The sequence below is a fragment of the Alexandromys fortis genome, unplaced genomic scaffold (assembly GCF_014885135.2).
Source record: "Alexandromys fortis isolate MF-2015 unplaced genomic scaffold, M_Fortis_MF-2015_v1.1 scaffold_42, whole genome shotgun sequence".
Lineage (NCBI taxonomy): Eukaryota > Metazoa > Chordata > Mammalia > Rodentia > Cricetidae > Alexandromys > Alexandromys fortis.
Genome location: NW_026067934.1, coordinates 6,171,326 through 6,185,303, shown reverse-complemented (window position 1 = coordinate 6,185,303; position 13,978 = coordinate 6,171,326). Strand labels below are relative to the sequence as shown.

Genomic DNA, 13,978 nt, shown 5'->3' with positions numbered 1-13,978 from the left:
TAGAGTGCTTAGAAGAACAGACTCCAACATACCTTTCATTGTCACATTAACACCAGATGCTAAAAATAAGCCTCCAAATCGGTTGTTAAAAATTTGATTGCCTTCTAGTGTTGCAGTTGCATGATTTGTAATTTCAATACCTGAAGTGAAATTTACAAACAAGTAGATGCATCATCACTTTACACTGTTCATTTGTTATTTGCTTTTTGGATTTTCAAGGCAGGGTTTCTCTGTCTAACAGCCCTGGCTGTCCTGGAACTCTCACTGTAGACCAGGCTGGGCTCGAAGTCATAGAGATCCACCAGCCTCTGCCTCCAAAGTACTGGGATTAAAGGGGTGTGCACCGCTACCAACCTTATACTGGCCACTTATTCTTAAATAATCTCCAAATTAGGACGGATGTAAGCTGGTAGTTTCACATTAAATTAGTTTGCTTACTATCTAAAGAACAAACTGCAAGTATTTTAATCATCAACGGTAACGTTCACTTTTCCCTGCCGACAGTGACATGGTCACAAGGATAAGCAAACTGGGGAATAATACTGAAAGAGAAAGGGCCTATGAGTGTAAAAACTCAGACGTGCAACAGATAAAGGGAGATTGGGATAAAGGGGACAGTACCCAGAAGTATGCTGAAAGTTTTCATATTAAAAAAGAAAAGCTGCTAAATGGTTATTTGAAGTAATTAAAGTAACCATTTTTTTCACTTTTAAATATTTTAAAAATCACACGACTCAAATTTATCTGTATTTCCAATCTTTTTTTTTTTTTGAGACAGGGCTTCTCTGTGTAACAGCCCTAGCTGTCCTGGAATTTGCTCCATAGACCAGGCCAGCCTCAGAGATCCACCTGCCTCTGCTTCCTCAGTGCTGGGATTAAAGACGTGCACCACCACTGCCCAGCCTGGCTATAGATTTGTTCCAGTTAATGTGCAAATGTTAGAATGTTTCCTTGAAGCAAGGTTGGTGGTGGCACACATCAAGGTAGATGGGTATGGATCTCTTGAGTTTTAAGACAGCCTGGTCTACAGAGAGAATTCCAGGACAGCCAAGGTTGCAGAGAAAGGTTGGCCTAGAATCTTAAATAGATTCATTCTTACTAACCAAATAAAATACAAGAAAACCTTTAATTACAGGTTTAAAATAAGTCACAGATAAAGAATACAAACCTGCTGCAAATCCATCAAATATTCTGTTTTTCCTTAAGACTGGATGACTATTAGTGCTGATAAGAACACCTGCTTGAGCGTTCCTGAAAATATCGTTTTCTTCAAGGAGACCTATAATTAAAATACTCAGATTAAAGCTAACGTATACAGCAAACATTGTTGAAACAGGGTCTTACGATGTAGCCCAGGGTTGGCCTCCTGAGTTACAGGCATGTACCATCATCATGCCTAGAGCATATAGGGGCTAACTTGACTAGCATCTCATGGTATCTGGCTCCCTCCTGTTTCTTAATAACTATATTATAATTTATAGACTTCTGGTCATTTTCCTCATTCCTGTCTGACACGCTCTTTCTCTGTTCATAAAACTAATTTCTGAATGGTCTGAAACCAACTCGCACAGTTGATTTGTCCTGTCTGACTGACTACGTTACTGTGCATTTGTGAACCTTTGTTTCATATTATTCCTGGAATGCCTTGCACTCTTTTTCGTTCTGTCACTTCCTCTGTGAGGTTTTCACACCTTACACCACTATGCAAGGGCCAAGGACTTCATCCTTCAAATACTTGTATAACTAGGTATGAGTTGGTAAATTACTTTCACGGTAAAGTACACTACTAACAGTTATTACATGGACAACCTGTTTTTGGGTGCTGAAGAGATGTCTCAGCAGTTAAGAGAGCTGGCTGCTTTTTCAGAAGTCTTGGGTTTGATTCCCAACACCATATGGTGGCTTATAAACCACTTCTAACTCCAGTTTCAGGGGATCCAAAGCCCTCCTCTGTCCTCTGTAAATATCAGGCATGCAAGTGGTGTGCAGACTTTCATAGTAAGACCACTATCTGTTTTTGGTACAGTAAGTAATTATACACGGGTGTTTTTGTTTCCAGAAAGTAGACATTTGACCTCTACTATTTCCGGGCACTGCATTGTATCTCACTGCAATGTTCTCTCATCTTTCTCTTTGCAGTGTTAATTGTATTAACCCAATCTACAACTGAACACCAACACATTCCCTCCAATTTTGTCTGTATTTTTGTGTGCCATATGCAAGCCTGGTGCTCAGAGAGGTCTAACATGGACATTAACAGAGAGATCCACCATGTATATGCTGGGACTTGAACCCAGGTCCTCTGCAGGAACAGATAGTATTAATCACTGAGCCATCTCTCCCACCCCATTCCTACCCTTTTTAGACATACAGCCCTTATAATCTTTGTTCATGTATTCTTAACTTCTCGCCTATATTACACCAAGTCCCTCCTTCTAACCGGCTTGCTTGTCTTCACTCATTTATTGAAAATGTATATGAATGTAGGTGTGTGTATGTTGAGGTCTTGGGCTACCTTGTGGGATATGGGGACTAAATTCAGGTCCTCAGGCTTGTGCACAAGCACCTCTATACACTGCTGTCTTCATAGCTCTCTAATGCTGTGAAGACAGTTAAAACCCCCACTGCACATAGAAAACCTCTTAGCCACCCTCAGCTCTCTTCACTTCTTGCACCTTCTAAACCATTTCAGTTTCCCTCAGATTTTGTAAACAATGTGCCTTTCCATTTAATTGTAGATTTTATGGTTATCATATTTATGGTCTTTAGCTACCAGTGCTTGGTACAAATATTCAATGAGGTATGACAAAATAGGTCAAAGGCAAACAATTATACTTGGAAAGCCCTCCCTCTACCAGTTGAGTATTTTGAGATAGCTCATTTTACTGTAAGAACTTTTGCTTAATACCCCACAATTAAAACCAGCCCCTCTGTACATCTTATCTCCCCCGACCCACCACCACCAAAACAGGGTTTTTCTGTGTCCTGGCTGTCCTGGAACTAGTTGTAGACCAGGCTGGCCTCGAAATCACAGAAACCCACCTGTTTCTGCCTCAAGTGCTGGGATTAAAGGTGTGCACCACTGCCTGGCGCTCACACTTTCTGGAGACAGTTTCCACTAAATCACAGGCTTATGGTGCTTCTGATTAAAACTTCAAAGTGCTGAGACTAGAGGTGTAGGCCACTACAGTTGGCTTGTCCTCACTGTATTTATAAAAGACTATCAGCATGCCAATTTTGAATTATTAAATCTAACCTCTTTGAGAGTTTACATCACTGCTATTATAGTATCTCAAGTGCTGGTATATTTCTTTCATGCTGGGTAATACAGAATTTTGGGTGTTGGGTTGTTGACATTGTAGGAACTGTGCTTTGCTCTCAGCACTGTCTCACAGTCTCTGAACATTTCCTCTGCAAGGGTGACCAATGTAGGACTAATGCTTCAAGGCAAACTGGGCTGGCTTTATGGACCAGGATCAAGTTGGCTTTGTTAATTTAGTTCTCCAACAGTTACAAAATCAACACGTTTGCTATAAAGAGTTGCATGTATTTTACATACTTATTTGTCACATCTACTCCTGTAACTTGATTTAATGTTTATTAGAATAATAAACGGACCAGAGTGAGGATGTGCAACTCTACTTTCAAAAAGCTTTACTGACAACTGGCACAGAGTCAAGGTAGTTACAAAAGATGGAAATACTTTACATATTCATTTATTTAATTCTAGGCACTAGTTTCCTAACCATCTAAAAATAAGGAAAACGTTCATCCATTTGTAACATTTTAGTTGGCAGTGTCACTGATCATTAAAGATATAGAAGAACAACAGAAAACTGGGTTTTTTACTAATGCAAAATTAACAACAATACCTCGACCCCCATTAAATATACAGATGCCACCATCTCTTCCATCATGGATTTTATTTCTTCTTAGTGTAGGATTACTATCTGTCTTAATCCAGACTCCAGCCATTGCATTGTCAAATATTTCATTGTCTTCTATACAGCCTAGACCTATAAATGTAAAATTTAGGTACATTATTTAGAAAGCATATTTCTAAAGTTTATTAACACAGAAAAAGATGTTGGATTAAACATACCAGAATTATAAACAAGAATTCCACCATTCTGTCCTCCCCAAATTTTGTTGCGTCTAATTTTAGGGTTGCTTCCAGTCCTATGGATAAGAAAATACCATTTAAGTCAATCATTCGCATTCAGTAACTCTTCTATAACTGACAAGCATCACTAATCACGGCAAGAATGAGCCAACAGGCCAGTGACATGGCTTAGCACCTGACAGCAATGCTAATGACCTGAAACCACATGGGGGAAGCCGAACTGGGGTGAAAGTTTTCTCTGAACTCCACTTCTGTGCCTTTGCACATATACCTGCCCATATGCATACCCAAAATAAAAATTCTTTATAAATGGTTTGATTAATCTTGTTTTTCCCATAGAACTTCACCTTGTATTATTCTGCTATAGATTATCACTACAGAGCTCTATAAGCTAAGCTGAAGTTCTATGACTTTATATCTCTTCATATATGAATGAAGTTAAAGGATGAATTTATAATCATTGAGACTCTTAGGATTCTAGGGACAGGCATGGTGAGTGACATATACCTTTAATCCCAAAATTTGGGAGGCAGATATTTGTGAGTTTGAAACAAGCATGGTCTAGAGACCCTGTCACAAAAACCAAAGTTAAACAACCACACCCAAAGACTTGTAGTTTCATAAAGTATTACAGATGCAATATAAAAATTTATGCTGGACATGTGATGCATGTATTGAATCCCAGCACTAGTACTGTGCAGGCAGAGGTAGGTATTAGCAGACTGGTATCCATAGTGAGTTTTTAAAAACAAAGCATAAAAGTAGAAGTTTCCATTTTACCGAATGCCAATGACATGCCAGACATAGGGATAAGAGTAGGTAGCAGCTGAACTGCTCTAAATTGCAGAACAGGGAAATGAGCTAGCTCTTCTGGCCTATGTTATCAACTCCTGATCAAGAAAAGCTACAAGTGCGAACAGAATATGAATACACATTACAGAGTGACTGATCATTAAAACGAACAATTTTTCACAGTCTGCGTACTCCCAAGTCCTTCACAAAAGAAGCCAAGAAAACATTTACCTTATCTGAACCCCTGAATACATATGATTATAGATGTCATTATCTTCTAGCACACCGTGTCCATTGTCATAAAAATAAACACCAACCTAAATTGGAAGGGAAAGAAAACAATTTTTTCAAATGATACTTTTTAAAAAACAAACAGTAGTGACCCAAAGAAGACCAAGTAAGTGATCTTGCCTGCTTGCCACTGTGTATCCGATTTCTTCTCAGTACTGGTGTGCTGCCAGTTGTCACCCAGACTCCAGCCAGAGTATTGCTGTAAACTTCATTCTCTTCTATTACACCTTGTCCCTTTTCATGCTGAACAGAAGATAAAACTGGTTACAGTATATGCTGTCTAGAGCAGAATCTGAAGATGGGCCTCCCTGAAACAGTTCTGCCAACAGCAGGTAGGTAAGGAAATGATGAAAACTTTTCTAGCACTGGTAACTGAACCTAGGGCTCATGAATGCTAGGAATACGCTTTACTACTAAGCAGTACCTTCCATCATTCTTTTCTCCCCTGGTCTTTAAAAATCTTTGTTATTTACTGTGTGTGTGCATGATGTGTGAGGGTGTGCACATGCCATGACACAGCTCTGTGGAGTCAGTTCTCTCCTACCTTTTTACATGGGTTCCAGGGGGCCCAGCTACCCCACAGGCCTTGCCCTGGACTTTTCTAAAGTCAAGCTTGTACAAGTGCCTTTAACAGCTGCACCATCCATCTCACTGGGCCCCAAACTGTCCTTCCAGCTTGAGACATGTGGGCTGGAACTCCTTAAGTAGACTAGTCTGAACTCAGAGACACCTGCCTCTGCCGCTGGGATTAAAGGTGTGAATGGCCATTTTTCTTTAAAACAGATTTTTAGCTCCTTTTATTTTTTTTTAAATACTTTTATCAAACTCAAGTTATTATGCTTGTAGGGCAAGTGCACTGTCACCAATGCCACCATGCAGCCCCTGCCCTGATTCTCCTGTCCTAGCTCTGTGCTGGAATTATAGGCCAACACACCCAGCTGCCACCAGTCCCCTCCCTCCCTCGCCCCCCCATGAAAGGGTTGGTAATTTAATAGTATTTAATTAATTAATTTATTTATTTTTTGATTTTTCGAGACAGGGTTTCTCCATAGTTTTTGGTTCCTGTCCTGGAACTAGCTCTTCTAGACCAGAGATCTGCCTGCCTCTGCCTCCCGAGTGCTGGGATTAAAGGCGTGTGCCACCACTGCCCGGCTTTAATAGTATTTTAACGTAAGGCTTGAACATGGGAGTTAAGACAAACAGAGGCATTTAGAAGATGTAGCCAAGAGCATATGTGTAGGCATCAATGAGTCACTTTTTGTACTTTTCTCCTTCTTTCTCTCCTGTTTTTTGAGTCGGGTTCTCATGCTGTCCAGGCTAATCTTGATTTTTGCTTATATAGCTGACAATTACACTTGAACTTCTGATCCTCCTGCCTCTTCCAAATTCTGGGATTATATAGGCTTGGGCTACTAGGCTGGGTTTAAGTGGTGATGGAAACGAAACCTGCTCTCTCTAGCTAAGCACTCTACCAATGAAGCAGATCCCTAGCCGCGGGCCTTGACTTCATACAAGGGTTTACATAAGTATATACATTAACTTACCACATAAATCCCACCGTGTTGCCCATCATGAATTTTGTTATGTCGAACAATAGGACAGCTGTTTGTCCTAATCTGAATTCCTGCTAATGCATTGCCTATTTGAAAATAAAATTTACAATGTCAATGTTTAGAGTCTAGTAGTACATCAAGCAATACTAACAATTCATCTACTAGATTTTTAGTGAGCATTACAAGACAACACCAATAGGACTAGAATATAGTAGATGTAGAACTGTTGCAGTTAGATTAGAGGTCAAGCCAGGTTACCAAATATTCATTTCCAATGTGAATTTGAGTCAGTATTTTAAATTCTTCATGCCTGTGTACTGATTAGCAACTAGACATATTTAATATTATGTATCTCGTAGAACTGTGTCTGGCACACAGGTATTTAATCAGTTGCTAAATAAAAGTTTCAGTGAGAAGTACTTCCCTTCTCTACTGAGCTCAAAGTAGACTAAACTTCAAACAAAACTGTTTATTATTAGATATTTAGTGATTTAGTGAATGTAAAAAAAAGTCATACATATTCCTTAAGACTAGGGTCTTATTTCTATTTTCCTGTGGTATTTGGCTTAGTGCTTTGCATATACAACATTAAATGTTTAAATACTAGAGAATAATCTTTGAGAATTTATTCTTTTTAAAAAGATATATTATTGTTTTGTTTGTGTGTGTGTGAGTATTTTGTTCTCTTGAATGTTTGTGTATCATATACACCCTGGATATGGAGTTAGAGATAGTTGTAGGTGCTGGAACTTGAACCTGGGTCTTCTCAAGAACAGATGCTCTTAATCACTGAGCCATCGCTCTAGCCCCTTCATTGAGACTTTAAAGGAACTAGATCAGTTCTCTCCCTTAGATAATTTCAGAACAGTCTCCTGCTGACGTGAAGAAGGTAGGCTAGTTTTACTGTCCTAGTCCTTGCGAGTTCAAGAGCCAGAGCTCTGCACTACAGCATGGCTGTGGGCTTCTACAAGGCCACAAAGTAATAAAGTGTACGGCAAGTTGAGGCACAGCTGACTCCATGGCATCTCACCAATCATACCAAGTTTATATAGGACATGATCTGGCAGGATGTGACTTCATACTCTAGTGCACTATGGAACTGCTCAAGATCTCCAAGGACAAGCAGGTATTGAAGTTTATCAAGAACGTGGGACACACATCCAGAGGAAACAAGGAGTTGAACAATGTACAGGCAGCCATGAGGAAAGTAGAGGCCAAGAACTGAGCCTGCCTCATCTGTACTCTCCTTCATTCAATAAACCTGTATGTGTCTGGTGCACACATGAGAAAAAAGCTAACGTCTAACTTTTATACAACAAAATCACATGCTTACCATAAATGTCATTTCCTTCAATAAGTCCTCGTCCATCGCCAAAGATGTAAACTCCTCCTTGATTTCCATTAAATATAGAATTCCCCCTATAATGTAAATAAATTTTTAAAAAGTCATATACTTAACAAAATTTGTTTTAGACAATTATAAGATCATCCATGGTAACATGAAAAATCATTTAGCTTCTATATTCAGAAACTTAGTTTGTCAATTTACAAAACAAACAAAAACCCAAATAAGCTACCTGATATTTCAAAATTCTCTTATTATTTAAGATGAAAACGCATGTATGTATGTATGTTTATTCTGCAGTGTTGAACTAATCTAGGGCCTTCTATATTGCTGGGTAAGTTCTGAGCTATATCCGAAGATTCCAAATAATATTTTTTCCTGTTTTGATTTGGTTTTAACTTTTTCAGACAGTCTCATTATGCAGACAGGTTGGCCCCAAACTTGTAGGGCTCTTCCACCCTCTGAATCCCAAGCAATGGGAATACAGGTGTTTGCTACCATACCCAACTCCAAAATAGTATTTTAAAACATTTCCTTGAAAACCTCAAAACAATTTCTTTTAGCTGTTTTAGAAACATGTGGTGAATATTAGCAATATATTTTTATAGGCAGGGCAACCAGCCTAGGGAAGGCAGAGAGTCAGTCACTACCCAGACACAGAGGAAGCAAGATGAGAATGCCTTTCTGAAAAAAGGTACCAAGCCACATGGCTACACATAGATAAGAATTATAGGTTAATTTAAGTTGTGAGATCTAGTTAATAATAAGCCTGAGCAACAGGCCATACAGTTTATAATTAATGTATGCCTCTGTGTATTTCTTTGGGACCTAATGGCTGTGGGACCAGGCAGAAAAGAAATTTTTGTCTATACATTTTCATAAAATCAACAGACAACTTGATAATTAAAAATAAATCAGCTGGGCATGGTAGTACACACCTTTAATCCCAGCACTCAGGAGGCAAAGGCAGATGGACCTCTGTGAGTTCAAGGGTAGCCTGGTCTACATAAAATTTGAGGCCAGCCAAATATACAAGGAGACCAGAGACCCCATGCTCTGATTAAATTAAAATAGCTTTGTACTACAGGGCTGACCAATGATGCTTTTAAGACTTGCTTTCAGTTTGTTTGCTTTCTTACTGTGACCAGAGTGGGCCAAAAGCTTTTAGAGACTCTTAGTCTCCTTGTCCTAGTATCTTTGAGATAATTAGGGTACTAAAGCACATTATTTGCTGTCTTTCATTTAAAAAAAAAAAAAAAAAGATAAAGGCATTTATGTTCTAAGACAGTTATAGACCTATTTAATAACCTATAACATGGGCAGTTAATAACCTGTGCTAACACCTATAAACGTTATCTATGTTTTCCTACATGTATGCCTGTGTGTGGGTGTCAAATGCCCTGGAACTGGAGTTACAGGCAATTGTGACCTGCCATGTGGGTGCTGGGACTTAAACCTGGGTCTTCTGGAAGAGGAGCCAGTGAGCCATCTCTCTCTCTCTCTCTCTCTCTCTCTCTGTATATGTATATATGGGTATTTTTATTTAACTTTTTTATGTGCATTTGGTATGAAGGTGTCAGATTCCCTGGAACTGGGTTACATACAGCCATGTGGGTGCTGGGAATTGAATGTGGGTCTTTTGGGAGAGCAGCCAGAGCTCCCCCAATATATATATATATATATTAAAATATTTATTTATTTTGTATACAATATTCTGTGTGTATGCTTGCAGGCCAGAAGAGGGCACCAGACCTCAATACAGATGGTTGTGAGCCACCACGTGGTTGCTGGGAATTGAACTCAGGACCTTTGGAAGAGCAGGCAATGCTCTTAACCACTGAGCCATCTCTCCAGCGCCCCCTCCCCCAATATATTTTTTAAGAGTTAAGTTCAGCATCTTTTCTCAGATGTAAAAACAAACAAACAAAACCCCCAAAGCAAAATAAACCCAACCTGTATCTGTAATGATGCAAATACCTTATTGTTGGGTCACTATTTGAGGTAATCCATACTCCTGCGAAGTTGTTTGCATAGATTTTATTCTCTATAAACTGTCCTCTTCCTTTCTCATGGACATATATTCCTCCAGTCTGCCCATGGTGAATTTCACATCGAACCACTGTGGGATTAGCATAGGCTTTCACTTCAAAGCCTGCTATCCTGTTTCTGTGTATGTTGCAACTTTCAAAGTAACCCTGAAAAACATGAGTTAAAGTCTGTATGTAAAGGATACTTTCTGAATAGAAATGACAAAAAAAAGAAAAAGAAATATATTAATGTTCAAATGATAATACAGAAACAATACAAATTGTCTAATTATTGTAAATGCATTCAATGGTAGGAAAGAAAAACATAAAGAACTATTCAATAAATGTAACCACTTACCTAATTAATATGTATTATCCTTTTAACAAAAGGCTGACGTCATTAAAGAAAATACATGTTTATTGTCTTAAAAATATCAACAATTTGAGGCTGGAGAGATGGCACAATGGTTAGGAACACCTGCTCTTCCTGCAGAGAACCTGGGCTGAGTTCCCAGCACTTATGTGGTGTTTCACAAACATGTATTTTACTCAAGTTCCAGGAGATCCAATAATGTTTTCTGGGCTCTGTGGGCACTAGGCATGCATCTGGTGCATATACATACGCAGAGACAAAACACTTGTACATATCAATTAAAATTTAACAACTGGTTTGAGGGTGGGGAAAATAAAATGCCTATTATGCTTGAAAAAGAGAAAAGGAAAAACAGCTTCATAAATCACTTTCTAAAAGATGACTTACAGTTAGGCACAAGGGCTCAACCTTCTAAAAAAACCTGCAGTTAGGCACAAGGGCTCAACCTTCTAAAAGACCTGCAGTTAGGCACAAGGGCTCAACCTTCTAAAAGACCTGCAGTTAGGCACAATGGGCTCAGCATCCAACCCTAGCTACCTTGGAGGCTGATGCAAGAGGATTACATAATCTGATCCCAGCAGTTCCTGCTAACCTGCATCAGAGAAGCCTAGTCTCAAAACCAGTAGTAATAAACAAAACACTGACCTAAAACCAACTGTTAAATATTGTGGCCTATGACCCTAGCACTTGGCAGGCAGAGACAGGAGGACGTAGAGTTCAAGGTCAGCCTTGGCTATGTAAGATGTTTGAGATCAGCCTGGGGTACATAAGACCCTGTTTCAAAAAGCATTAGAAAAAACAAAAGGTTCATTCATCCTAAACCAATGGAACGAGGCATATTTTGCTTTAAAACAGTGTAAAAAATGCATCTATTTTGTTAAGCTACAACTCCAGTATAAACATAAAATGGTTCAGTAAAGCCAAACTGTAAAATGAATTTGTACAGAGCACTGCTTTGTAACATAAAACCACAAAAGCGCTAATTGTAATTTTTGGTGTAAAACCATCTTTATTATCACAAAGAAAGATATGCAAGAGACTCACGCGAAACCTTTCCAAATTAAAAAAAAAGAGCCAAAGTATAGTGGTGCCTGCTTTTAGTTCCAGACCTCAGGAGAACAAGGCAAGGGGACCTTGAGTTCAAGGCCAGCCTATGCTACACAGCAGAACACTGCCTTTAAGGAAATGGAAAAGATTGGAGAAAAAAACAACAACAAAAAAGACCCACCAAGAAAAGGGCTATTTTCATTGAAATCAACACCTATAACCCAAATTATAATTTATAAGACATATGCAAAATGTTGCATCCTCTGGAAAAAGAAGACACTAAACTAATATTACCTCAGAATGACCTATTTAAAGTGATGAGAAGTGAAAGGATGAGAGTCAGATTTAAATTCAAGAAATGAAGATTCAACCTGTCAAAGTTTAAGTTCAGAAATTTGGAATAAGTGTTTCAAAATTCTATTACAATTTGGCAACTCTCCTTTAATCATTATCATACAAAGATTAAGTCTTCAAACTGGGCATGGTGACTCACATTTTCAGTTCTAATTCCAAATGAATTAATATTCTTCAGTGCACTAAAGTAAAAACGGGGGGGGGGGGGGGGGGGGGCTGGAGAGACAGCTCAGCGGTTAAGAGCACTGACTGCTGCTCTTCCAGAGGTCCCGGGTTCTGTTCCCAGCACCCATAAGGCAGCTAACAGCTGTGTCTGATTCCACACATAGATAAACATGCAGGGAAAATACCAATGCAAATAAAATAAAAATAAATTATTTAAAAAAATAAAAACAAAGGGGAAACATCCCCAAACTGTAAATACTGACAATAGATTTGAAGAAGGAAATATTGTTATTTATTCTTTAAAAAAAAAATCCGTTTGTGTGTGCGTGTTACATCCCCCCCCCCCCCATGCACAAACACAGAACTCTTAAGAAACCTATCTCCTTTTTTGAGGCAGGGTCTGTCACTGGGACCTGCATGTTGTCTGGCTGTAGGGTCCTCCTGTCTCTTCTTCCTCAGGATTGCCTAGCACGGGTCGGTCACCAGGTCACCACTACAACTGTTTTGTTAAACAAAAAAAGCATTGGGGATCGTCCTCAAGTCCTCATGCTTGGCTTGCACAGCAAGCCGTCATTCACCAACTGAGCCATCTCACTTTTTGAGAGTCACACTCGATACTGGGGTTTGTAGAGGAAAAACTCTGACGCTGGTGAAAATCCCAGGGCTTCATATGTTCCTACCACTAAGCCATAATATTGGCCCCAGAATGCTAGCTTTTCAAAGATAAATGCTAAAATATTTACAAAATAATGCTGTCTGGATTTTACCAGTCCTGGTAATGTTCAATTCTGTTTCAAAATAATCCAGAGTATAAGGAAAGGAACACGTAAACAACGAGGCAGCGTGAACTAAATGGTATTTGTGGGCACATCAGGATTCGGGACATTATTTTCTCTACTTCTGTGTATATTAGAATTGTTTCATTTAAAAAATGTTAAAATTAAAAATGAACACCACAAAATAAAGTAAGAGAATTATATCAAACAATGGGAATGAAGGGACTGCAGACTTCAGAAAGCCACAGAACACTTAAAGGAAAGGAAGAGTAATATCAATAGTAGAAAGAGCCAAGTTTCTATAGAAAACAGAAAACTAAGGTTTTTAAAAAAAAAAAAATCAGGAAAACTGGAAAACAGCAATAAAACCAACATATGAATATAGATAAAAGCAAACCAGTGCCAGAAAGAAAGCAAAAGTTCTCAACCACAAGGATGCTAAAGAGGAAGGAAGACGGCATAATATATTAGAGAAAGATGACCCAACTGCATACTTCACTGAGTTCAAAGGTAACAACAACAGGCATTTTCAAGGGGCAGAAATTCAAGCTCCAAACCATTAAGTTCTAAGAAGGAAGGGGGAAAAAGGCTAGCTGACAAAACCCAGACTCTTATCAAGAATAAATGAACCAGAATGTAAAATTCAGAATGGAGAGTCAAGGGGCATGGGAAGGATAATAAACAAATACAAAGTAAATACAGACCAACAGCTGTAAGAACAAGATGTTTTCAACATTTACAAAACAATATATAGAGTTGGAGAGACAGCTTATCAAGAGCACTGGTTGTTCTTACAGAGGGCAATGGTTCAATTCCCAGCACACAGATGGTAGCTCATAACTGTCTGTAACTCTAATTCTAGGGGATGGCATCCTTTTCTGGACCATGTGAGTACTGCACACATGTGATAAACAGACACACATAGACAAATACCTATATACATTTAAAAAAAAATAAAAGGGTGCTCAGGAGGCAGAAGCAGGTGGATCTCTGTGAGTTCAAGGGCCAGTCTGGTCTACAGAGTGAGTTTCAAGTCAGCCAAGGCTAAATAAGTGAGACACTATCTCAAAAAAACCAAACCAAATCCCCAAAAGATTTATAAGTGATGGGATGAAGCTAGTTGAAAAGTATA

At 38.9% G+C, this 13,978-nt stretch overlaps 1 protein-coding gene across 3 annotated transcripts in view; it reads right to left on the bottom strand.

Annotated features, from left to right (window-relative positions):
• Fbxo11 (F-box protein 11) overlaps nt 1-13,978 on the bottom strand; it is a 77,047-nt gene that overhangs the window by 2,216 nt on the left and 60,853 nt on the right. For 2 of the 3 annotated variants that reach the window (XM_050145972.1, XM_050145973.1), the window contains exons 12-20: nt 10,082-10,299; nt 8,093-8,178; nt 6,751-6,845; nt 5,327-5,449; nt 5,147-5,232; nt 4,103-4,179; nt 3,873-4,016; nt 1,169-1,279; nt 33-140 (exon numbers count right to left, since the gene is read on the bottom strand). In XM_050145972.1, coding sequence (XP_050001929.1) covers nt 33-140; nt 1,169-1,279; nt 3,873-4,016; nt 4,103-4,179; nt 5,147-5,232; nt 5,327-5,449; nt 6,751-6,845; nt 8,093-8,178; nt 10,082-10,299 — 1,048 coding nt within the window. Of the gene's footprint in view, nt 1-32; nt 141-168; nt 1,072-1,123; nt 1,280-3,872; nt 4,017-4,102; nt 4,180-5,146; nt 5,233-5,326; nt 5,450-6,750; nt 6,846-8,092; nt 8,179-10,081; nt 10,300-13,978 lie in introns of those variants that run through there. The other variant, XM_050145974.1, reaches the window with a different exon arrangement.